Genomic DNA, 24706 nt, shown 5'->3' with positions numbered 1-24706 from the left:
GATTGTCTGATTGGATGATCTGTCCATTGATGTAAGTGGGATGTTAAAGTCCCCTACTGTTATTGTATTGCTATCAATTAATTCCTTTATGTTTTTTATTAACTGTTTTATATATTTGCATGCTCCCATGTTGGGTACATAAATATTTAAAATTGTTATATCTCCTTATTGGATTGGCCCCTTTGTTACTATGTATTATCCTTCTTTGTGTCTTGTTCCACTCTTTGTTTTAAAATCTATTTATTCTGATGTAGTATTGCTATTTCAGCTTTATTTTGACACTCATTTGCATGATAAATGTTCCTCCATCCCCTGACTTTCAATCTGCAGGTGTCTTTAGGTCTGAAATGAGTCTCCTATAGGCAGCATATAGATGGGTCTTGTTTTTTATCCATTCTGTCATCCTATGTCTTTTGATTGGAGCATTTGGTCCACTTACATTCAAAGTAATTATTGATAGATAGGTATTTATTGCCATTTTGTTACTTTTGTCTTTGTTTCTGAAGTTTTTTTTTGATCCTTTCTTCTTTCATGGTTTGTTGGTTTTCTTAGTGATATATTTGGGTTTTCTTATTCTTTGTATATCTATTACTGATTTTCGATTTGTGGTTACCATTAGGTTTGTATATAATATCTACATATAGCAGTCTATATTAAGTTGATGATCGTTTAAGTTTGAACACGTTCTTTAGTCTTCTCCTCCCCACATTTTAGGTATATGGTGTCATAATTCACACCCTTTTATTTTGTGAATTCCTTGACTGACTTTTTACAGAAATATTCGTTTTTACTGCTTTTGTGTTTCCTACCTTCATACTATCACTTTTGGTCTTTTCTTTCCACTCAAAGTGTCCCCTTTAATATGTCTTGTAGGGCTGGTTTAGTGGTCATGAACTCCTTTAGTTTTTGTTTGTCTAGGAAACTCTTTATCTCTCCTTCTATTCTGAATAATAGTGTTGCTGGATAGAATATTCTTGGCTACACATTTTCCCCATTCAGCACTTTGAATATTTCATGCCACCCCTTTCTGGCACAAAATTTCTACTGAAAAATCCGCTGATAGCCTTATGGGGTTCCCCCTATATGTAACTGTCTACTTTTGTCTTGCTGCTTTAAAATTTTTTTCTTTATCACTACATTTTGCCCATTTTAATTACAATATGTTGTGGTATGGATCTGCTTTTTTTATTTTGTTGGCGTTTCTCTGTACCTACTGGATCTGGATATCTGTTTCCTTCCCCAGATTAGGGAACTTTTCAGTTCCCTATCAGCTATTATTTCTTCAAATAAATTTTCTACCCCAGGGGCGCCTGGGTGGCTCAGTCGTTGGGCGTCTGCCTTCGGCTCAGGTCATGATTCCAGGTCCTGGGATCGAGCCCTGCATCGGGCTCCCTGCTCGGTGGGAAGCCTGCTTCTCCCTCTCCCACTCCCACTGCTTGTATTCCCTCTCTCGCTATGTCTCTCTCTGTCAAATAAATAAATAAAATCTTAAAAAAAAAATTTTTTTTTCTACTCCATTTTCGCTCTCTTTCTTCTGGGATCCCTACAATATGAATGTTATTATGTTTGATGGAGTCACTGAGTTCCCAAGTGTATTCTTGTCTTGCATAATTCCTTTTACTCTCTTTTGTTCAGCTTGATTACTTTCCCTCACTCTGTCTTCTAGGTCAGTAATTCATTCCTCTGCTTCTTCTAGCCTGCTGCTCATTCTATTGAGTGTGTTTCTCATTTCGTTCATTAAACCCTTTATCTCTGCTATGTTATTCCTTATCTCTGTGTTAAGGGTTTCCCTTATGTCTTCTACTCTTTTCTCAAGTCCGGTGAGTATCTTTATGATCATTACTTTAAATACTCCATCAGGCATGTTACTTTATCTGGTTCACTTAGATCTCCGGCTGTGGCCTTGTCCTGTTCTTTCAATTTGGGACAAATTCATCTGTCTTCTCATTTTGTCTAAGTCGCTGTGCCTGTTTCTATATGTTAAGAAGGTCAGCTATGTCTCCTGTTCTTGAGGTTAATGGCCTTACGAAGAAGAGGTCCTGCAGCACCTTGCAGTGTAGTGTCCCCTGTTCTACAGAGCCTGGCACTTCAGAGAGTGTCTCCAATGTGTGCTGCATGCACTCTGCTATTTTGTCCTAGCCACTTTATCCTTCAGGCCAGTTGTCTGCAGGGGCTCTCTTTGCCTGTTGTGGGCAGTGTTTGTTCCCTTGCCTAAATGTGGTGAACTTTAACTAGGTGTGTTCTACTTTTGAAATGAGACCAGTCACCACCACCGCTGGAACCAATGCCCTGAAAAACTCCCAGATTGGGAGATGTGGTGTTGGCAGGGGTTTGGGCCACTCTTCTGGGGTAGGGGACCCACTGTGCTGGGACCGAGGCAGACATGGTTGGGAGAGTAGGTCCCACTGAAGCATGGGGGGTTGGGGCATGGCTTGGTGTAAGCAAGTTAGGTAGAGAGTGTCCAAGTAGCACTGGTTCCTGCAGGTGGTCCTGTGCTTGTGCTGAGGGTTGGTAAAGGAAATGGTACCTGCCAGCTCCTTTGTTCCCAAAGGGGTCTCTCTGTGAACCCTTCCTCTCTGGGACACACTCCAAGACGAGCAAATAACTTCCCCAATGTGTGTGCCAGGTGCTCTTCAGATTGTTGTTTTCATGCTGTATGTCTGCAGGCTGCTTGCCCTACCTTCTCTCCTGGAGTAACCCCAATGCCCTCGGGGCTCTCCCTGAGCCAGGCACACTGACCTTTAAATCTCTAGGCTTTAAGCCCCACTAGTTGCAAGAACTCATGAAATTCAGCCCCTCTTGTTTTCGTGTTCCCCATGTGGGCTTCCCTCTGTGCTAGTCTGTCTTCTCACCCTTCTTTGCGACTGCAGCTCTCTCTGCACCACATTGGCCACCATCCATTTCTCTCCCAAACCATGTCTCCACACTTCCTACCTTCTTCATTGTGGGCTCTTGTCTGCCTTTAGTTGTGGAGTTTGTTCTGCCAGTCTTCAGGTCGATTTCTGGGGGGTAGTTAGGGATTCGATAGTTAGCTAGTTGTATTTGAGGGACAAAGTGAGCCTGGTGTCCTCCTACTCCATTGCCATCTTCCCCATATCTGATTTACTCCTTAATTCAAACTTGCATGTGTGCAAAGTTTTCCTTGTTTTGAGCTTTTCGTGCTGCAGAAAAATAAGCTTTTGTTTGACAGGAATAAACAAACCTCCAGTTGGGGATCTACCCTATTCCTTAGTTTTTGAGGTTGAGTCCAAAAGGAACATACATGTCTTTATCCCAATCAAATATCAGCATGAAAATTTCCCTGGCCAACAGGGCATCCTATCCTTCTTTCTGTTTCTGGAAATGTGGAAGCCTTTCACCTAATGAAGCAGAGACTCTGTGTCTCCACATTTGAGTTCAGCATTGCTTTATATCCATGTAGAATAATCAAATTAAATAGTTTCTCACCAATTCAGAAATAATTCTTGTGCTCATGATAATATACTTGGAGCACTTTATTCAACATTTCTTTTCCCCACACAAACCCACAGTGAACCCCTGCCACTTTTTAACTTTCTTAAGAAAATAAAACCGTAAAATTTTAAAAACAATATTTTACCCAGATCTTTGCATGACTAGTTATTCCTTCTCCAATATTTTCTCCCCCCTTTCATCCTATTTACCTATTTTACCTAGAATTTCTATTTTGACTCAGGATATCTTGAATACACTGTAATAACAAAAAAGGAAAATGTTCACCCATCCTGTGTCTGTCTTACCCATTATGACCTTGTCCTTCCTAGACTCTGCTGGCTAATGCCAAGGGACTGGAGAAGAGATCAGTGAAGACTGCAGATGTCAACCAGGCCAAGGAGGAGCTGAGGGTGATGGTGATGGCCACCAAAGCAGCCCTGGAGCATAATGACAAGTGAGGGTTAACAGTCTGATTTTATTTATGTTGGGATTATACTATTTTACAATATTTTAAAACCATGTGACAAGCATATATATTTACATTTTTTTCTGCACTAATGGGGGAGGCATGCTGCCTTTACTAATACCCTGCCATTTGGCCTCTTTCATAAGCCATCACATCTGTGACTGGGAAATTCAGCCAGATCTGGTGTTTGTATGGCGGGGGGCGGGGGGGTGAAGGTGGTTTGGGATGGTTTCTGAAAGCATCTCATCTTCTTTAGTGGTCCCCTGGGGACCTACTGATAGGTGACACTGCTGCAAAGTCAAGACACCTTTCATGAATGATCTTGTTTTTATGTTTTTAACTTAAAAAAAATCTTTTAACTTTTCTGTGTAGTCTTTCAGATGAAATCACAATTGGATAGGGCATATGTTTTATAGAGGATTTAAAGAAGACTGAAGCAAAGCCAACACACCCAAAATATTATCAAGAAAACAAAACAAGAAAAAAAACCCAAAAAACAAAACCATGTCTTCAGTATAAGTAGAGGATAAAAAGCATTCAAACTTCAAAATACTTGAAATTAGAAAAATACACATCAAATGCCAGTGAATCATTATCATCTTTCTTTCTTCAAACCTTGGTGAGAGCAAGGGCAGTGGGGGAAGAGAGAAGAATGGAGCTGGTAGAAGGCCTATCATGTTCTAAAACCAGTTCCAGAGAGAGAGAGAGAGAGAGAAGAAGGGAGGGAGGGGAAGAGAGAGAAAGGAAGAGTGGGGAAGGGAAAGAGAGAGAGGAGGGAAGGAGAGAGAGAGGGAAGGGGGGAGGTCGTGAGAGGCAGGGAGGGAGAGAGGAGGAGGGGGGGAGAAGGGGAAGGAGAGGTGGAAGGGGACGGAGGGAACAGGGAGAGAGAGAAAGGAAGGAAGGGTGGAAGGGGGACAGGGGAGGGAGGGAGGAAAAGAGAGTAGTTTCCCTATCAGAGCACTGACTTAGAAGGAAAGGACTTTGAAGTGAGCATGGAAGCAAGGAACCAGTGCTGAAGTGATAATGATATGGTGGGAAGAGCTTTAAAAGAAGTGATCAGCATCTTTTAGAACTGTGCATTGAAGAGAAAAAGAAGCAAGGGAGGGGAGTTTAGAATCTCATAAAAGAAGAAAATTGAAAGGCACATGACCCTTTCACTATTGTTCTTTCTTTCCTCCAAAAAAAAAAAAAAGTTATCCAGTAAAAAAATCAAAATAAAACACCCTAAAACAACAACAAAAGCATACTTTGCTATTCTGACAAAAATGTGTCCTCTTGAATTAGGAACCACACACTACCCAAACTGTTATCCCTACCTACAAAAATGCAGAGGTGCAAATGATCTCTGTCTGCACAAGCAACTATCTCTCTTGATAAAATGAGGACCCAAACAATTTAGCTGATGAAAATCCCTGCCATCCAACAACAACAAAAAGTTGAAGAAAACTGTACCACAGCATTCCAAACTTAAATATTCTCAAAAGAGCATTTCTAGCTATGAAAATGACCTTGAGTTAGAAATGTAAACACTAAGAAAGCACAGCAGTCAACAGCAATAAAAAGGAAGATGTGAAGCAAGATTTGACCACTCAGGAAAGATAGTTGAAAAAGTCAAAATTATGTCATAGATCCAGACGAAATTATGACACACCCAAGGAGGGATACTCTTGAGTGGACACAATAAGGAGCATTAGGGAAAAACAAAAAACAAGCCAGAGAATGAAGATGAGATAACAAAAGAAATAAAAAGACAGAGAAAAACTGGTTGAAGTGGAAGACAGGCAAAGAAGATCCAATTTACATATAATTAAAGTCTCAGAAGAAGAAGAAAAAGCAATGGAATAGAACATAATATTTAAAACTATAACACATTTAACATTTCTGGAAACTAAATGCCCTGACTCTGCATACTGATAGGGCTGTTACCATTATTATTAATTCATTTAATCTCAATTTCTTAAAATTGGAGGTCATAATACTTTTCTGTTTCTTTTCATCTCTGATAAAATGAGCTAATGTATGTGAAGCTACTTAACCATTAGGCCCCTGTAGACAGGCAGCATTGACTCATTTGTGGCACTGATGTTTTTAACCAAATCATAGGATTTCTGTACAAGCAATACATATTAGACTCCTCCCCACCCCCCATGTATTAGAAATAAGACAGGTGATTTAGTTTTGTTTTTTTTTTTAAACCAGGGAGAGGATACAAAGAGATTACAGATGTTTTCATTTCCTTTTAAAATGTCTTGTATTTTATTTTTAGTACAAACATAGTGGGATTTGTGAATTGTATCTGTGGGAGGAAATCATGAGGCCCAGGGAACATGCAGTGTGCATTCTAGCTGCAGGGACCTGCCTCCACTGCCCCTCATCTGTTGTTCATCCCGGAGTGTAAATGCTGATTTCTTTGTCTCCCTACTTTGTAGAATTTAAAGTAACAAAATAATGTTCATAACACTACAGGAAATAATTTACTTTATATTAACCAGCTTCTTCAACTAGTGGTTTATGCAGTCTTGGTAAGAAAGTATTCTTTTGTTTATTTAATTTGATTGACTTAGGCTTTCATTTTATATAGAGTTTCAAATCCCTTTTTTGATAGAAACTGAGATGACTTTTTATTTCTCAATTTTAAAGAAAGACTTGTGGCATAAAATAGACAAAAGAAGAAAGGTATGAATGGAGTTCTGATATTTTGCTGTTTTTTACCAAACCTGTAGACTCAGAAGTGAACTAGAGATGGAAAACACATTGCTGCAATCTGCTAAGGAAAAGTCAGGCGAGTAATTGTATGATAATGTTGTTCTTCTGACCTCTGGGTGAAGAATCTTCATGTCCTCGTCTATGATAATCTATGATTTATGGCCTCCTGCTATTATTTGTTTGAAAGGGTTCTTTTTTTCCAGATAGCTTATTAAATTGTATTCATTTATATTTTTTCCATCAAGTTCTTTAGAAATACAGCAAGTTTTCATTTAATCAGAAGTGGTTTAAATGAAATACTTTAAAGGTGTGGGAAACAGTTCATCTCTTTAATAGATCCTGTCAGGGTGGAGATTATTACTCCAGTTTCTGTTGCTTTGGGCACCTTTGGTTTTTTAGTTTCTCTGGAACCAGATACAACATGTATATACCATGTCATTCTTCTCTAAGATCTTTGTGGTTTTTAGCAGAATAGTGAATTAAGTCAAGACCTCATGTAGAAAGAATTATGTCAAGTTTTAGCTGTAGCCTCTTGTGGTTTCCAGGGTAACAGCAATGAAGACAGTCTATTCTGGATTCCAGAATCTTTGCATCTCTTTTCCCAGCTTGAAGAAGTCAGCATTTACAAACAACACGTTTCCCAGGCTCTCTGAGTTTGTGATGTCCTCTATCTTACAGACACGTTCTCTGTCGGGTTCAGCCTCACTCCCATGGTGTGCAGGTGGTAGAGGGCTGCCAGGGTTGGACCAGTCTCCCTGGCAGGCCATGGGGCTGGTGGTTCACCCAGATCACCAGCTTTGTTATTTCAACTCTGTTAGTCTCAGCTGCCTGCGTGTTAAGTGGGGATAATGATGGTACTTCCCTCTCAGGTGTGCTGTGAGGATTAAATGTAAGAATCCACAGGAAGTAGGAGCAGGGTGCCTGGCCCAGGGGAGTGGCCCTGCCCATTCCTCCTCCTCCTCATGGCTGTTGTGAGGAAGAATACACAGTTTATGGGAATCTGATTACATTTATGAATACTTATGCATTAAATAAATACTAAAATTATTATTATTATTATTATTTTAAGATTTTATTTATTTACTTGAGAGAGAGAATGAGAGACAGAGAGCACGAGAGGGAAGAGGGTCAGATGGAGAAGCAGACCCCCTGCTGAGCAGGGAGCCCGATGTGGGACTCGATCCCTGGACTCCAGGATCATGACCTGAGCTGAAGGCAGTCGCTTAACCAACTGAGCCACCCAGGCACCCAATACTAAAATTATTTTAAAATTAGATACACAATTTAGAATATGATTAAGTAACCAAAATAAGTTCCATACTGTTAATGCAATGATTCAGCCAAATGCCATTTTTCCTACAAGTTTGTTAAATACTAACTCATACTGGAATCACTCCCTGCCGCCCCCCGCCCCTCAGCAGCTTTTAGGATATACTCACAGATCTAACCTGTTTTAAGTTCTCAGCAGAACTTGGCCTCAAAGGTTCTTACTGGGGTCTTTTGCTTCCTTCTGCCACTTATTTCCTCTCTGTGAGCAACACCTGTGTGATTTACCTGCTGGCCATGTTCCAAGGGTTTCTTGTGGCCTGAGTCCTGGCCTCTTTTTTGTCCTAGGCTGGCCCAGTGCTTGTCTTCTGATCACGTGCCAGGACTTACAGAGAGGTTGGGTCCATCTTTCTCCTGCACCCACATTGCGTATTCTTGGGTTCCTCTTATAGAAAAGTCATGCATGGGACTCAAGCTCACTGTTTCCTTGCTGTATCCTAAGACAGGCCAACCATTTTTTTCCTTTTCTTTTTTTTTAATTTGAGTATAATTGACACACAATGTTACATTAATTTCAGGTGTACAACGTGTTGATTTGACACATTTGACGCTTTATGTGATGCTCACCACAAGTGTAGCTACCACCTGTCCCAGTAAATCGCTGTTACAGTATCATTGACCATATTCCTTATGCTCTGCTCTTTATTCCTGTGACCTACTCATTCTGTAACTGGAGGCCTGAGTCTTCCTCTCGCATTCACTTATTTTGCCCCATCCCTCCACCCCCTTCCCTCTGGCAACCATCACTTTGTTCTCTGTAATTATAGGTCTGATTCTGCTTTTTGTTTGTTCTTTTTTTTTTTTTTTTTAAGATTCCATTTATGAGTGGAATCATATGGTATTTGTCCCACTTTTCTTTTAGATTTAAGGACTTCATTGCTAACTGCTAACAGGATAAAACATCAGGATTTATAAGATAATAAATAAGAGGACATTACTAATTTCTAGAACTGTAGTAAACATTTCTTAGTAGTTGATTCTAGCTGTTTCTGACACTTTTCCTGTGCTACTGAAGAAATCTGGTAGCTTGTGTTCATCCTCTAATCTTTTCCTAAAGCTTTCTCGTTCAGGAGCCTCTCCTCCAAATGTATGTATTTACTGTGGGATTTCCGCCTTTTGGTACCTCAATCTTTCTCTCTCTCTCTTTTAAAGATTTTATTTATTTATTTATTTGAGAGAGAGAGAGAGAGAGAGAGCGTTAGCATGAGTGGGAGGAGAGGGAGAAGGAGAAGCAGACTCCCCACTGAGCAGGGAGCCCGATATGGGGCTCAATCCTAGGACCCTGGGATCATGACCTGAGCCAAAGGCAGACACTTAACTGACTGAGCCATCCAGGTGCCCCTCAGTCTTCCTTTTAGGTAGAAAAGGGGTAACAACAGTGGGGTCATTGGAGTGTCCTTATACTCCTTTTGGCTTCTGTGCCCCCAGTTAATTGTTGTAGGTTAAAACCTTCAGCTTAGGTTAAGGTGGGGATCAGACTTCAGATCATAGTTCCTGTTTGTGCAGAAGCTTAACTCTGGCTTCTGCCTCCTTGGCTAGTTCATTGTGTATCTACTTAGCTAGTTCCCCCAAATTTCAAAACTCATCTTCAAAGTTTTCCCTTCTTCCAAATTTTGCAAGTTTGATGGCAATTGTTTCTGTGTTGTTTACTATGGACGGGTAAGTATTATCACTCTTCTGAGTTGCTTTCTTTCCTATCAAAAAGGATTAGTTTTTCTTTCTCAAATTACCACTGTAGTCAGACCCTACCTGTGCTGTTTGATGATCAAGTTCCTTCAGCAGTGAGTTATTCTCAATATCTCCGTCTCCTTTCTGAATCCTTAAATAATGACGTTTGTTGGAGCCCAGCATGTCTTTGGTTCAATGCACACATATTTAATTCCAAATCTCTTTCCTGCTCAAATGTCTTTTTTAGGCTTGAGATCCCTATATCCAATTGCCTACTGGATAAGACCACTTGAGTATCCCATAGGTGCCTCAGCTCAACACGCCCAAGATTAAACTCTCTGTTTCAATGAATGGCATCACCAAACACATGGAAGTCAAGTCAGAAAGCCTGCAGAAGAAATCTTTCCCTCTCTGCCCTATCAATCACTTTAACACAGCTTGTAGTTAGTGGCCCAGGTGGGATTCGAACCCAGCTGTCTTACCTCTCTGCTGCATTGAACTCCCTTCCTTCCTACTGCATCTGTTCCTAGCTGTAGCAAAGCTGAAACCTAGGGATTATTTTGATACCTACCTGTCCTCTCCATCCAGATCCAGTCAGTTACCAAGCCCTCCTTGTTTCCATTCCCTAAATCATTTTTGTATCTCTTCACTTCTTTTTATGCCACAGGTACTATCTTGATCTGATCTTGTTTGAATGAGTGTAGTAGCTTTCTGACTGGTCATCCTGTTCCAGCTTCACCCTTTCTCATCCACTTTTGGTACTGCAGACAGAGTGACCATTGTGTGTGTTGATCCCAGCTTAAAAGCCTTCAACAGCATTGACTGATTTCCTAACATATGTTATAAGACCTTTTCAGTTCTCCCCCCTGCTTCCTTTCTAGTATTCATTGATGTCACTCCCTGGCCCTCAATGTTCCCACCCTACCATATAACTTTCTTTTTACCAAAATGTGCCAAGTTCTGCTCTTCTGCCCCTTCTTTACCCCCTTTCTCTTGTCTAACTCCTTTTCATCCTTTGGGTCTCAAGTTCATCATACTTCTCCTGCAAAGTCATCCTTGCACCTTCCCCACACTATGTTAGGTGCTCAAATTGGGCACTCAGTAAATTAGGGGAAGAATATTCCAATTCTTGGATCAGATAATTTTTCTTGATGTGCTTGGAGCTTGAGTTACATTATATTTTATAGCTATATATAACATACATAATACAGTTAGTAATGCATAATACTATTAATAAGAGATGACATATTAAACAGTAATACTTTGCTTTTAAAAATATTTGCAGAATTATCTAAGAAAGATGTAATGAATGAAGATCACCTTACTCTTATTGAGAAGGTTGAAAAGAAGAGGTGTGAAATACTTAATAAATGGGATGAAATTCAAGCTCTTGAAAGAGAAATTAAAACAACTTTGATTCATACTGGAATTTTGCGTATCACTGAAAATAGGATTAAAAGCATAGAGGTATGTAATTTATTTATTTGAATGTTTACATTGTTCTTTTGCTTGAAGATGTTGGCAAACACATGAAGCAATTTCATTTTGCAAATGGGTAAACAATAATGGAAAAATTGGTCCAAATATATTTTCATTATAAAACATTTGTGGCAAATGGTTAGAATAATTAAGAGATCTAGCTAAAACAACAAAAATAAAGGTGATAAAAATCCTGTAGAGTTCTGTTAAGGTTCAAATTGGATCTCTTTCAGGTCAGTTGATGTTTCTTACAGTTTAACAATTTTGTATAGAAAATGCTTGTCATAAAAGTAATGACAGCCAACGTTTAGTATCCAATATGTACTAATTAGCTTGAACTGAAGCTCAGAGGATTTAAGTAAGCTGACCTATATGACATAGTTTACAGGATTCAAGCTTAATTCTTTTGGGGCTCCAAAGACCTTATTATTTTCATTGTGTCACATTGAAACTCCATAGTTAGATTTTCAGTGAGTTGTACAGTTATGTTAGAAGATAGAAATTAGTTACTACCATTGAAAGGAGAGTCTGCTACATTAAAAGTAGTCTTTAACAATTATTACTAACCAATTTTTTGATGAACAGTATAATATAGATTGTAATCCATATTTTGAAATATTATGCTGCCCTACTTTTTATATATTGTAACATAATTTTTTATTTGTGTAGAATCTGACTCAGTGTTACCATTTAGTTACAGAGTTTGTAAGTGATGTGTGATTATTCTTTTTCTCATGGTTATATAGTTACATGTATTTTCCCAGCACTATCTTTTTTAAATCTTTTTTTTTTTTTAAAGCAGAAGTATACAGTGTACAGGAAGGTGGTGGAGGTATAAGCTTGTTTTGACTTCTCTCTCTCTTTTAAAATAATATGTAAGATTTCCTTCTGTGTTTTTTGTTTACAGTCTGTTCTTATTTATTTATTTAAAATTTTAAGATTTTATTTATTTATTTGAAAGAGAGCACGAGAGAGAGAGAGTGAGAGTGTACAAGCAGGGGTGAGTGGCAGAGGGAGAGGGAGAAGCAGACTCCATGCTGAGCAGGGGGCCTGACGTGGGGCTCCATCCCATGACTGTGAGATCATGACCTGAACCAAAATCAAGAGATGGACACTTAATTGACTGAGCCACCTAGGTGCCCCCCAAATTTGTATTTTATATTGTATCCAGCCACCTTAACAAATTCTGTTATCAATTATGAAAATTGAGGAACTGCTCTAGAATTTCCCTAAAATTCTCTAGGCTTTTCTTTTTTTTTTTTTAATTTTATTATGTTATGTTAGTCACCATACAATACATCATTAGTTTTTGATGTGGTGATCCACGATTCATTGTTTTCATTTAATACCCAGTGCTCCATGCAGTACGTGCCCTCCTTAATACCCATCACTGGGCTACCCATCCCCCTACTCCCCTCCCCTCTAAAACCTTCAGTTTGTTTCTCAGAGTACATAGTCTTTCATGGTTCATCTCTCCCTCTGATTTCCCCCCCTTCATTTTTCCCTTCCTTCTCCTAATGTCCTCCATGCTATTCCTTATGTTCCACAAATAAGTGAAACCATATGATAATTGACTTTCTCTGCTTGACTTATTTTACTTAGCATAATCTCCTCCAGTCCCATCCATGTTGATGTAAAAGTTGGGTATTCATCCTTTCTGATGGCTGAGTAATATCCCATTGTATATATGGACCACATCTTTATCCATTCATCTGTTGAAGGGCATTTCAGCTCTTTCCACAGTTTGGCTACTGCGGACATTGCTGCTATGAACATCGGGGTACATATGGCCCTTCTTTTCACTACATCTGTGTCTTTGGGGTAAATACCCAGGAGTGCAATTGCTGGGTCATAAGGTAGCTCTATTTTTAATTTTTTGAGGCACCTCCACACTCTTTTCCAAAGTGGCTGTACCAACTTGCATTCCCACCAACAGTGTAAGAGGGTTCCCCTTTCTCCACAACCTCTCCAACATTTGTTGTTTCTTTCCCTGTCCATTTTTGCCATTCTAACTGGCGTAAGGTGGTATCTCAATGTGGTTTTGATTTGGATTTCCCTGATGGCTAATGAGGATGAACATTTTTTCATGTGTCTGTTAGCCATTTGTATGTCTTCTTCAGAGAAGTGTCTGTTCATCTCTTCTGCCCACTTTTTGACTTGATTATTTGTTTTTTGGGTGTTGAGTTTGAGAAGTTCTTTATAAATTTTGGATACCAGCCCTTTATCTGTAGTGTCATTTGCAAATATCTTCTCCCATTCTGTGGGCTGCCTCTTTGTTTTGTTGACTGTTTCCTTTGCTGTGCAGAAGCTTTTTATCTTGATGAAGTCCCAAAAGTTATTTTTGCTTTTGTTTCACTAGCCTTTGGAGATGTATCTTGAAAGAAGTTGCTGTGGCCGATGTCAAAGAGGTTACTGCCTATGTTCTCCTCTAGGATTTTGATGGATTCCTGTCTCACTTTGAGGTCTCTCATCCATTTTGAGTTTATCTTTGTGTATGGTATTAGAGAATGGTCAAGTTTCATTCTTCTGCATGTGGCTGTCCAGTTTTCCCAGCACCATTTATTGAAGAGACTTTTTTCCATTGCATATTTTTTCCTGCTTTGTCAAAGATTATTTGACCATAGAGTTGAGGGTCCATATCTGGGTTCTCTATTCTGTTCCATTGGTCTGTATGTTTGTTTTTGTGCCAGTACCATGCTGTCTTAGTGATCACTGCTTTGTAATATAGCTTGAAATCAGGCAACGTGATGCCCCCAACTTTGTTTTTCTTTTTCAACATTTCCTTGGCTTGATTCAGGGTCTTTTCTGATTCCATACAAACTTTAGGATTGTTTGTTCCAGCACTTTGAAAACGTCATTGGAATTTTGATCGGGATGGCATTGAAGATATAGATTGCTCTGGGTAGCATAGACATTTTAACAATGTTTATTCTTCCAATCCAAGAGCACGGAATGTTTTTCCATCTTTTTGTGTCTTCTTCAATTTCTTTCATGAGTGTTCTGTAGTTCCTAGAGTATAGATCCTTTATCTCTTTGGTTAGGTTTATTCTGAGATATCTTATGGTTTTTGGTGCTATTATAAATGGAATTGTTTCTCTAATTTCTCTTTCTACAGTTGCATTGTTAGTGTTTAAGAAAGCAACTGAATTCTGTGTATTGATTTTGTATCCTGCCACATTACTGAATTGCTGTATGAGTTCTAGTAATTTGGGGCTGGAGTCTTTTGGGTTTTCCACATAAAGTATCATGTCATATGTGAAAAGAGAGAGTTTGACTTCTTCTTTGCCGATTTGAATACTTTTTATTTCTTTTTGTTGTCTGATTGCTGTTGCTAGGACTTCTAGTACTATGCTGAACAATAGTGGCGAGAGTGGGCACCCTTGACGTGTTCCTGATCTTAAGGAAAAGGCTCTCAGCTTTTCCCCATTGAGGATGATATTCACTGTGGGTTTTCATAGATGGATTTTATGAACTTGAGGAATGTTCCCTCTATCCCTATACTCTGAAGAGTTTTAATCAGGAAAGGATATTGTATTTTGTCAAATGCTTTTTCTGCATCAATTGAGAGGACCATATGGTTCTTCTCTCTCTTATTAATGTGTTCTATCAAACTGATTGATTTGCGAATGTTGAACCACCCTTGCATCCCGGGGATAAATTCCACTTGGTCGTGGTGGATGATCCTTTTAATGTATTGTTGGATCCTATTAGCTAGGATTTTGTTGAGGATTTTGGAATCCATATTCATCAGGGATATTGGTCTGAAATTCTCCTTTTTGGTGGGGTCTTTGCCTGGTTTGAGGATTAAGGTAATGCTGGCCTCATAGAATGAGTCTGGAAGTTTTCCTTCTGTTTCTATTTTTTGAAACAACTTCAGGAGAATAGATATTATTTCTTCTTTGAATGTTTGGTAGAATCCCCCAGGGAATCCATCAGGCCCTGGACTCTTGTCTTTGGGGAGGTTTTTGATCACTGCTTCAATCTCGTTACTGGTTATTGGCCTATTCAGGTTGTCAATTTCTTTCTGTTTCAGTCTTGGGAGTTTATAGGTTTCCAGGAAGGCCTCCATTTCATCCAGATTGCTCAGTTTATTGGCATATAGTTGTTGATAATAGTTTCTAATAATTGTTTCTGTTTCCTTGGTGTTAGTCATGATCTCTCCCCTTTCATTCATAATTTTATTAATTTGGGTCCTTTCTGTTTTCTTTTGGATAAGTCTGGCCAGTGGTTTATTGATCTTATTAATTCTTTCAAAGAACCAGCTTCCAGTTTCATTGATCTGATCTACTGTGTTTCTGGTTTCTAATTCATTGATCTCTGCTCTAATCTTATTATTTCTCTTCTAATGTGTAACTTAGGCATCGTTTGTTGCTTTTTCTCTAGTTCTTTAAGGTATAGAGTTAGTTGGTGAATTCGGGATTTTTCTGTTTTTTTGAGTGAGGCTTGGATGGCTATGTATTTCCCCTTTAGGATCACCTTTGCAGTATTCCATAGGTTTTGGACTGATGTGTTTTCATTCTCATTGGTTTCCATGAGTTGTTTAAGTTCTTCTTTGATTTCCTGGTTGACCCAAACATTCTTGAGCAGAGTGGTCTTTAGCTTCCAAGTGTTTGAATTTCTTCCAAATTTTTTCTTGTGATTGAGTTCAGTTTTAAAGCATTATGGCCTGAGAATATGCAGGAAATAATCTCAATCTTTTGGTATTGGTTGAGACCTGATTTGTGACCCAGTATGTGGTATATTCTGGAGAAAGTTCCATGTGCGCCTGAGAATGAATATTCTGTTGTTTTAGGGTGGAATGTTCTGTATGTATATGAGGTCCATCTGGCCAGTGTGTCATTCAAAGCTCTTGTTTCTTTGTTGATTTTCTGCTTAGATGATGTGTCTATTGCTGAGAGTGGAGTATTGAGGTCTCCTACAATTAACTTATTGTTATCAATATGCCTCTTTATTTTGGTTAACAGTTGGCTTATGTAGATGGCTGCTCCCATGTTGGGGGCATAGATATTTACAATTGTTAGATCTTCTTGTTGGATAGACCCTGTAAGAATGATATAGTGTCCTTCTGTGTCTCTAACTATAGTCTTTAGTTTAAAATCTAATTTGTCTGATATAAGAATTGCTACCCCAGCTTTCTTTTGAGGTCCGTTGGCATGGAAGATGGATCTCCATCTCTTCACTTTCAGTCTGGATGTATCTTTAGGTTCAAAAGCATATGGATGGGTCCTGTCTTTTTATCCAATCTGCAACCCTGTGCCGTTTTATGGGAGCATTTAGGCCATTCACGTTGAGAGTGATTATTGAAAGATATGAATTTATTGTCATCATGTTGCCTGTGAAGACCTTGTTTTTATAGATTGTCCCTGTAAATTTCTGTTGTATATCACTCTTGGGGTCTTTCTCCTTTTATAGAACCCCCCTTAATATTTCTTGCAGGGCCGGCTTAGTGGTCACATATTCTTTCATATTCTGCTGGTCTTGGAAGCTCTGCATCTCTCCATCCATTCTAAATGACAGCCTTGCTGGATAAAGTATTCTTGGCTGCGTGTTCTTCTCATTTAGTACCCTGAATATGTCTTGCCAGGCCTTTCTGACTTGCCAGGTCTCTGTGGATAGGTCTGATGTTATTCTGATGTTCCTTCCTCTGTATGTAAGGAATCTCTTCCCCCTAACTGCCCTTAAGATGGTTTCCTTGGTTCTAAGATCTGCGAGTTTTACTATTACATGCTGGGGTGTTGGCCTGCTTTCCTTGATCTTGGGAAGGGTCCTCTCTGCCTCTAGGACATGAATGTTTGTTTCATTCCCCACATTAGGGAAGTTCTCAGCTACGATTTGCTCAAATATATCTTCTAGTCCTCTCTCTCTCTCCACCCCCTCACGGATTCCAATAATTCTGACATTGGAATGTTTCATGGTGTCACTTATTTCTCTGATTCTATTTTCATGGATTCTGAGTTGTTTTTCCCTGGCCTCCTCTTTTCCCTTTTTGTCTATTTATTGGTCTTTGAGGTCACTAATTCGTTCTTCTGGCTCACTTACCTAGCTGTTAGATTATCTAGATTAGATTGGATCTCATTGGTAGCATTTTTAAGTTCTGCCAATTCAGCTTTCATTTTTGCCCTTAGAGACTCTGTGTTGCCATTAATTGATTTCTCCATTCTAGCCATTGTCTTTACAATTGCTAGCCTGAATGCCATCTCTGACATCTTGGTTATATCTGCATCCATTTGTAAATCTGCAGCATAAGTCATAATCTCTGAGTCTTTCCTATTTTGGGAGTTCCTCCTCCTAGTCATTCTGTTGAGGGATGGTTGAGGGAATGTATAGAGTCCAAATTATTGACCACAGCCCAAGCAAGGTGCACCTGTTTTATAGGGATCTTAGGGTTGCTGGCCTCTTGTTTTCCTAGCCTATCTTCTGGGGGAGGGGCCTGCTGCGCCATTACTCAGGCAATCCTGTTTGGGCAGAGTTGCCCTGCCCCCTGTGGCGGGGGATGGGCTCAGTGAAAATTGGCTTTGGGGGCTTTTGTTCTCTGGTGGCTTTCCCTGGTGGCTCTCCATGTCTCTTCCGAGAGTCAGAGTAGAAGAGACCATTTTCAACCCTCTGCCTCAGAGCAGAGATCGCAGTCTGTTCTTCAGTGAGCTCTTCAGGCCACACTATTCTCCGTTTCTGTCTGTGCTGCTATGAACTGCCGTGTCCTGGGTTGTGTGCCCCTCAGCAGCACTCCCAGTCCTCGCCTCCAGGTCGGGGCTCGCCTCTGCCCTTCGTGCTTCTAAAACCACCAGCCACCCCCAGTTCACACACATGGCCCCACTCCAGGTTTCCATCCAGGGGGCTGCCCTAAAGTCCTTTCCCCATCGCTGCCAGTCTGCGAGTCTGTGCCCAGGCCCCAGTGTGGGAGGCTGTCGCTCACTGGTGGTATAGGATCCCAACAGCTCAGCTCCCTCCCCCTTCCATTTATCCTCTGATATCTGCCCATGGAATCATGGCTCCCCACTTTGTACCTCAAAATAAACCACATGAGATATTCTGTTTGTAGAGATCCAGATCTATCTTCTTACATCTCAGGCTGATTTCATGGGTGTTCAGAGTGGTCTGGTAGATATCCAGCTCAATTCCAGGGACTGGTTGGAAGAGGGACCCCTACTCCTCCACCATTTTTTCTGCCTTCTCTCTAGGTTTTTCTAATATCAACCCTTATCTCCTCTAGTTTTTGACCTAGAAGGCTAGGATCTTTCTGTCTTTACCACATGTCCTTCAAGTCATGCTGTGTTTATTCGTGTTTTTAAATGGTATGCTATTGGGTACTTTTGAAATCAGAATAGCATCATTTACATAATACTTTTTGTTCCATAAATGGGGAAAAGCATTTAACAAATATTCTTAACCAAGTATCTTACTTTAAAAACCATTTCTTCTTCAGACTGAAGCTATAAAATTGGAAACAGCAAATAGAATTTTAAAGAAGAAAATGCATGTAAGTTTTTGTGGATCAATTTTTTCAATAGAAATATTTCCTTTAGTGATGTGTGCTTCTTGTACCATGTCCTAAGCAAAATAAGAATATATGCATTATCTTTCTAAATGATAACTTTCTGTAATGCTGAGAATATCTCACTATGCAGACATTAGCTTAAAACTGGACAGGTGTAAGCTAATGTATTAATGAAAAAATAAACATCCTTTTTTAAAGTCGAATATGCCAAGCAGAATTGACCATTTCTGTAACCCTTGCACATGTAACAATGAGTTGTAATGAGTTTATTTGGTAACAAGAGATATAATGAACTGGTTCCTCTAATGACTTTCAGGATACCCTTCCAAAATACATACTAACAATTTGCTGCTTAACAGATTGTAATTCTGTTTCAATTAGATATGTATATGCCTCTGTATTATATACAGTATACATTAGTATGTTATACCTGATTCTAGAAGTAGTATTCCATTTAGACTCAATCTTATTATCATATAAGATCAATATCATGCCATTATACATGACCAAAGGATTTTGATTCTTGGTAGGTTATTGAAAACCAGGTGAAGCAGACCATGGAGAAGAATAATATGAGTGAGGAAGAGCAGCAGTAAGTATTGATGACATGATAAAAAAGTGGGACAATCTCATGCTATTCTCAAAACTGTCCACTCAAATCTGCATTAGACAAGACCGTGCTTCTGAAATGTTTATATTCACAAGAGTGTTGACTTTAAATATACATGTTACATCCTTTCCTGTGCTCAACAATGCTGAGCCCAAGATTTAAATCTCAATCACTATATATTACTTAGCAATGTAGAAATAAATTCTTTGGAAAGAACTGAAGAATTGAGGGTAAATTCTCACGGGCAGCGATCAGCAAGGTGGGGAGGCAGGTGACTGTGGTGGCTTTCTTTTCTCAAATTATATGGCTTTAGTGATATTAAATTTTTGAAGAACCCTGTACATGTAATACTCTGATAATTTTAATTTAAAAATGAAATGGCTGATTTATATTATCAATTACATAAATTTAGCTTTATATAGTTAATTTTCTTAGAATTGGTACTACAGTTCAAATTTTAGGATTTGATAAGGCTGGGAGCTACAGAAAACCATTGCTGGTTTAAGTATGGAAAGTGCTAACTTGTAACAGCAGTAAAAAGACATTTAGTTGTAGGTAGCCTTGGTTCAATAATAATATCAAGGAACCAATGTTCTTCTATCTTTCTTCTCTGTTTTCCTTGAGTATGGTTTTCCTCCTGGAGGCCTCAGTATGGCTATCTTCAGGCATGGGTCCACATCCCATAGAGGAATAATGGGGGAAGGGGAGGACAAAAGGCAAAGAGCTTCTCATCAGGAGGTTTTTCTGTGTTATTTAGAAGGCAAAGCACTTCCAGGGACACCCATATCTCATTGCCAAGCACCATGTCCCAAGACCATCCTTAGCCACAAAGGAGTCAAGGAAATAGCACACTCTACTTCCCAGCTCACATGGTAGAGAAAGTCATGGGAGAAAGGTGTTAGAATGGTTGCTGAGTGAACCACACAGGTGGATTATATTATGTTGGGTGTCCTCAAAGAAAAGAATATAGAATTACAAATACAAAATTGGGAAGGCTCCTTCCATAGTTTTGGCAATGAGAGTGAATGGACCTAAAGTTTAAACATCATTATCTTCAAAGTAAATCTACCTCTGCTGCCACACTATACTTGGTCTGGAAAATACTCCAGGGGATTGTGCCCATATACAGGGAGAATCTTTGCTACATTCAAGGCCAAAATGCTACAAAAATCCTTTAAAATGGAAGTGGAAGATTACAAAGCCTCACTTTGTGTTTTTGAGTAAATATGTCCTAAAATAAATGCTTGTTTAAAAATTTTCTCTTATGCTTAAGGCACTTTTGTCTAATCTATTGTGTTCATTTGTTGTGTTTAAGGAACCTTTGGGATTTTATTAAAGAATTTGTAAACTTAAAGGAAACAGACCATAACTCAAGTGATTGGAAAATGACCTATGAAAATTCATAGCCACCATGTGCATAGCACGAATGTTTGCAGATGTATAAATTAATGAAGATACATCTCATTTTGTCAGTTTTAATCTCTAATAAAGTTAACGTAGTATATATATCCTACCCAAGATATTGGAATAAATACATGTATGCATGTGATTAGTTTTACTTTTGTATACATATTCATAACAATAGTAGTTCTTAGGGTATTTTCTGCTTTCCTTCCATAATTTTCTCCAAGGAAAAATACTTTCAGTTATTTGATAGGAATAAGAAATTCAGCACTGCTACAATACAGATCAAATATGTTTCTTATTTGCCAATGCAAGTTTATATATAAACATTTAATAAAATGTAGTAATCATAGAATTAACATTCACATAACTAAATAATCTTTACTGATTGTAAGTGATGCAGTGCTCTGAAACGTTATAGCTCTGGCCTGGTGCTTTGCAACACATGTGTCTTGACAGATTGTGATCTTCATGACAACATTGTAACTTGGATTTTTTAATGCCCACTTTGCCTATAATCTGGTCTGAGCACTTAGAGTAAATACAAGTCCAATTTCTTTGGACATCCATATACGGGGCTATGGTAAGGATCAAAGGTAAGGGTGAAGTACACGAGGGATTTGATCTTAACCTGGGAGAGTACAGTTTGAGGTCAGGGAGAGAGAGAGAGAGAGATATGAGCAGGGTTTGCTTCCTATGGACCAGGGGCCCAATGTCAGGGTGGTGTGTTCATCACAGCTCTGTTTAAACTCAAGAGCTCTCTCTGGGGAATGATTCATTCTGCTTTTAGAGATAAAATGGTTGCAGCTGAAACTGCAGATGTTCACCATATATAGAAATAAATTGGGCTTTATTAATGTTTGTTGAATTCTCAATGTTCAAGTTGCCTTCTCTTGGTTATTTATGTTCACTAGAATCTTATTAAGTAGGCACCATTATTTCCCATTATATGGGGGAGAGAATGAAAATGTGAAGGGGTGAATTGATCTGTTTAAACTACACTGTGAAAAATAGAGCAGGAATCCAATCCCAGATTTAGTTTGCTCAATTCCTAAACTTTTACCACTGCATTATGCTGTGTCATTTATATATATCACTGGTCAAGATATAGGGAAACACATTTATACATCGTCAGTGACATAAAGACCATTAGAAGTAAGAAGAAACAGACCAACAATCAAAGCTGAATTTACTTGCTTGCCAAGCAAGGGACAGCCATTCACTCAAGAGGCAAGATTCAGGGCTGATCCAATTAGAAAGTAGAGGAGGCTGGATATAGAGGCAGAAGGGTGTGCTGTTTTGTTTAAGAGGACTTTAGACATTAAGGACTGAGTGGATTTGCTGGGGAGGGGGATGGGGACTGGAAGGTCCTTTTGTTGTTTGGTCTTTATTCTGGCTGTCACAAAAGCACTGTTTTTGAAGAGATATGACATGGGTTGTAATCAAACCTTGTCAAGATCAAACTCTTGTAGCAGGTACTTTGTTATGTGAATTCTTTGGACTGATAAATTTTTCATTTAAAAGCAATATAAGTAATCCTACCACTCATTCATGTATTCAACATTCATTAGATCCACATTCAGGTACATTTCAGACAGTCACTACTTACTGGAAGTATGGAATGGAGACATGGCCCCAATCCTCAAGGAGTTGATAGCTTGTTGTACAGACTTGTGAAAAGAATACCAACAACAAAAAAGAAAGCCTGATAAAACTAAAGGCATACAAGGATGTGGGTAAGCACACTCTTACCCACTGCCAGAGCAAGTGTAAATTGATATGAACTGTTTGGGATGTAACTTGACAACAAGCTCACCAAATACCTGTGCGTTCCCAGAATCTTGCAGCCCTGCTGGCCATGACGGCCATGGAATTTGTTTGAGCCAGTGCGGGATAGTTGTGATAACACATGACAAGAAGGGTGAACTCTGGAAAGATCAACTTATTTGTAAAAAGAATTAAAAGGGAATACAGAGTATCAGAAATGTGACTTCTCAGTGTGGAAAAAGCTGACTGATTTCAGTTTACAGATTCAAGAGATGAGAATAAAATCTACAACCAGATTATATGTCTGAGAGTAAAGACTACATTACAAGTATGGCCTTTTTACCAAAGCCCATAGCCTCCTGTCTGAATGGACAGTTAGGGATGAGCCATGAGGAGGAGGAAGGAAAGAGATCTGAGAGCAACACTAAGCAAACCATGGGCACATGGAACTGAATGGAAGCAAATGGATTGGAGGTGCATTGAGTTTTTGAGGGAGTTTGACTATTACAGGCAATCAGAAACCCAAGGTAAGTTAAGTCCATTGCTGCTCAAAAGCTTTAACAGCCCTGAGTCCCCTGAACATCCTGAAGAGGAACAGGAAGGAAGCTGAGGAAACCATATATCCCCCAAGAGAACATATTCCCTAAAGCCCACTTTGGATGTGCCCGAGGAGGACAAAGGAGGGCCAAACCAGTGACAAGGACAATGAATGAGAGCTCCGTCCCAGTGCAGTCAGACTTCACCCTGCTCCTTGGTAGGGGACCCTTACAAGGTCTTCTCTGTAGGGCTTCAGAAATGCTACAGACCATGGACTGCTGTGTGTGTGTCCTTACCCTTTTATGCATATCTATTTGTAAATTTATTGCAATTATCCTGATTCACAACAGATGGAGAAAGCGCTGTGTATCCTTTAGGGATCTTGGACTTTGAGCTGGATGTAGTGACTGGGTGGGATTTGTCTCCCTTGGAGAGGATGGCACTGTGTTTTATGCAAAGAAATAAGTAAGCGAAGAGATTTGTTAATCAGAATGTGGACCGTGAAAGAGATATTTCTACTGTAGAAGTTGTAAAGACTTGTATTCCTTCCAGGTAGTGAGGCTACTGGGACCCTGGATCTTCTGTGTACCTAGTTCTTAAGCAGAGCCCACCATTTTGGATATAGAACACGAGTAAGACATAAACTTTGTCAGATCAGGCCAGTGGATATTAGGGTTAACTTGTTATTGCACCATAACCTAGTCTATATTGATTTACCCTGTTTACCCTAAAGAAACTCATGTACATGTACCTAAGGAGATTTCTCTTTCTCATTTTCTCTTGTTCTCTATCTTGTCCTGTCTATCTGTCTTTTATCTATCTATCTATCCATCTATCTATCTAAATATTTAATCTATTGATGTTCACCAATTAACTCTGATATTAGAAAATAGAAAAAGTGTCATGGTTTCTGAGGAGGGTAGTAATGGTCCTGGTTGTCGTCTTTAAATGGAACACTATAAAGCAGATAAAAGAAATAGACCTAAATACATCAACATGAGTAAATATCAAAAACAATGTTGGGTGAAAAAAGTAAGTTTCAGTAGAGTACATACATGGTAGTATTAATCTAAATAAAAGAGGAGGGGGAAAAGAGAACGCTCAAGGTGGCTTTAATATTTTAGTAGTATGTATAGTGTTTTATTTCTTTGAAAAAATATGAAGCAAATATTCTGAAATCTTAATGTATGTTTAATATAGATAGTGGACTCGTAAGTATTAGTTATATTATTTTCTATAAATTTCTATAAGTATTATGCTAACACTTGTTAAACACTTATCATATACTAGACACTGTTCTATACACTTAACCTATATTCATTTAGTTCCCTTGTGATCCTATATGGTAGGTTACAGTTATTATTTTATAGAGTAGGAAATTGCTTATTTAAAATTTTTAAATTTTAATTTTAAATTTAAATTCCAATTTAAATATATTTTAAGAAGTAATGAATGCGATAATTTATCATGAGGCTATGGTGTAAGTATTTGTAAATGGTATAAGGAAAGTACAAAGATGAGCTCACAGAACTCAGTACTATCCATGGGGGAGAAGGGACAGAAAGGCCAAATAAACTTTGTGAGTTATTGACCATTAAGTTCCCATGAGGGGAGTGGTGATTCAAGGTAGAGGGAACCATGTGAGTGAAAGAGCAAGTAGACTGGCATTGGTGCAGAGATTGGTGGTGGTGGTGATCATGATGATGATGATGGTGGTCATGATGGTGGTGGTGATGGTGCTGGTGGTGGTGATGGTGATGATGGTCATGGCAGTGATGATGGTGATGGTGATGGG

The 24706-nt window shown here is 39.0% G+C and overlaps 1 protein-coding gene across 5 annotated transcripts in view; it reads left to right on the top strand.

Moving 5' to 3' along the window:
* The window catches only part of CUNH6orf118 (chromosome unknown C6orf118 homolog), a 43087-nt gene that overhangs the window by 16171 nt on the left and 2210 nt on the right, over positions 1 to 24706 (top strand). For 2 of the 5 annotated variants that reach the window (XM_034992030.1, XM_034992028.1), the window contains exons 5-10: positions 3783 to 3907; positions 6643 to 6701; positions 10905 to 11086; positions 18522 to 18575; positions 19124 to 19185; positions 22179 to 24250. In XM_034992030.1, coding sequence (XP_034847921.1) covers positions 3783 to 3907; positions 6643 to 6701; positions 10905 to 11086; positions 18522 to 18575; positions 19124 to 19185; positions 22179 to 22284 — 588 coding nt within the window. In that variant the 3' untranslated portion in view covers positions 22285 to 24250. Of the gene's footprint in view, positions 1 to 3782; positions 3908 to 6642; positions 6702 to 10904; positions 11087 to 18521; positions 18576 to 19123; positions 19186 to 20518; positions 20967 to 22178; positions 24251 to 24706 lie in introns of those variants that run through there. The other 3 variants (XM_034992026.1, XM_034992027.1, XM_034992029.1) reach the window with 3 other exon arrangements.

The sequence above is a fragment of the Mirounga leonina genome, unplaced genomic scaffold (assembly GCF_011800145.1).
Source record: "Mirounga leonina isolate KUSES-001 unplaced genomic scaffold, KU_Mleo_1.0 Mir_54, whole genome shotgun sequence".
NCBI lineage: Eukaryota > Metazoa > Chordata > Mammalia > Carnivora > Phocidae > Mirounga > Mirounga leonina.
This window is presented reverse-complemented; position numbering and strand designations above follow the sequence as displayed.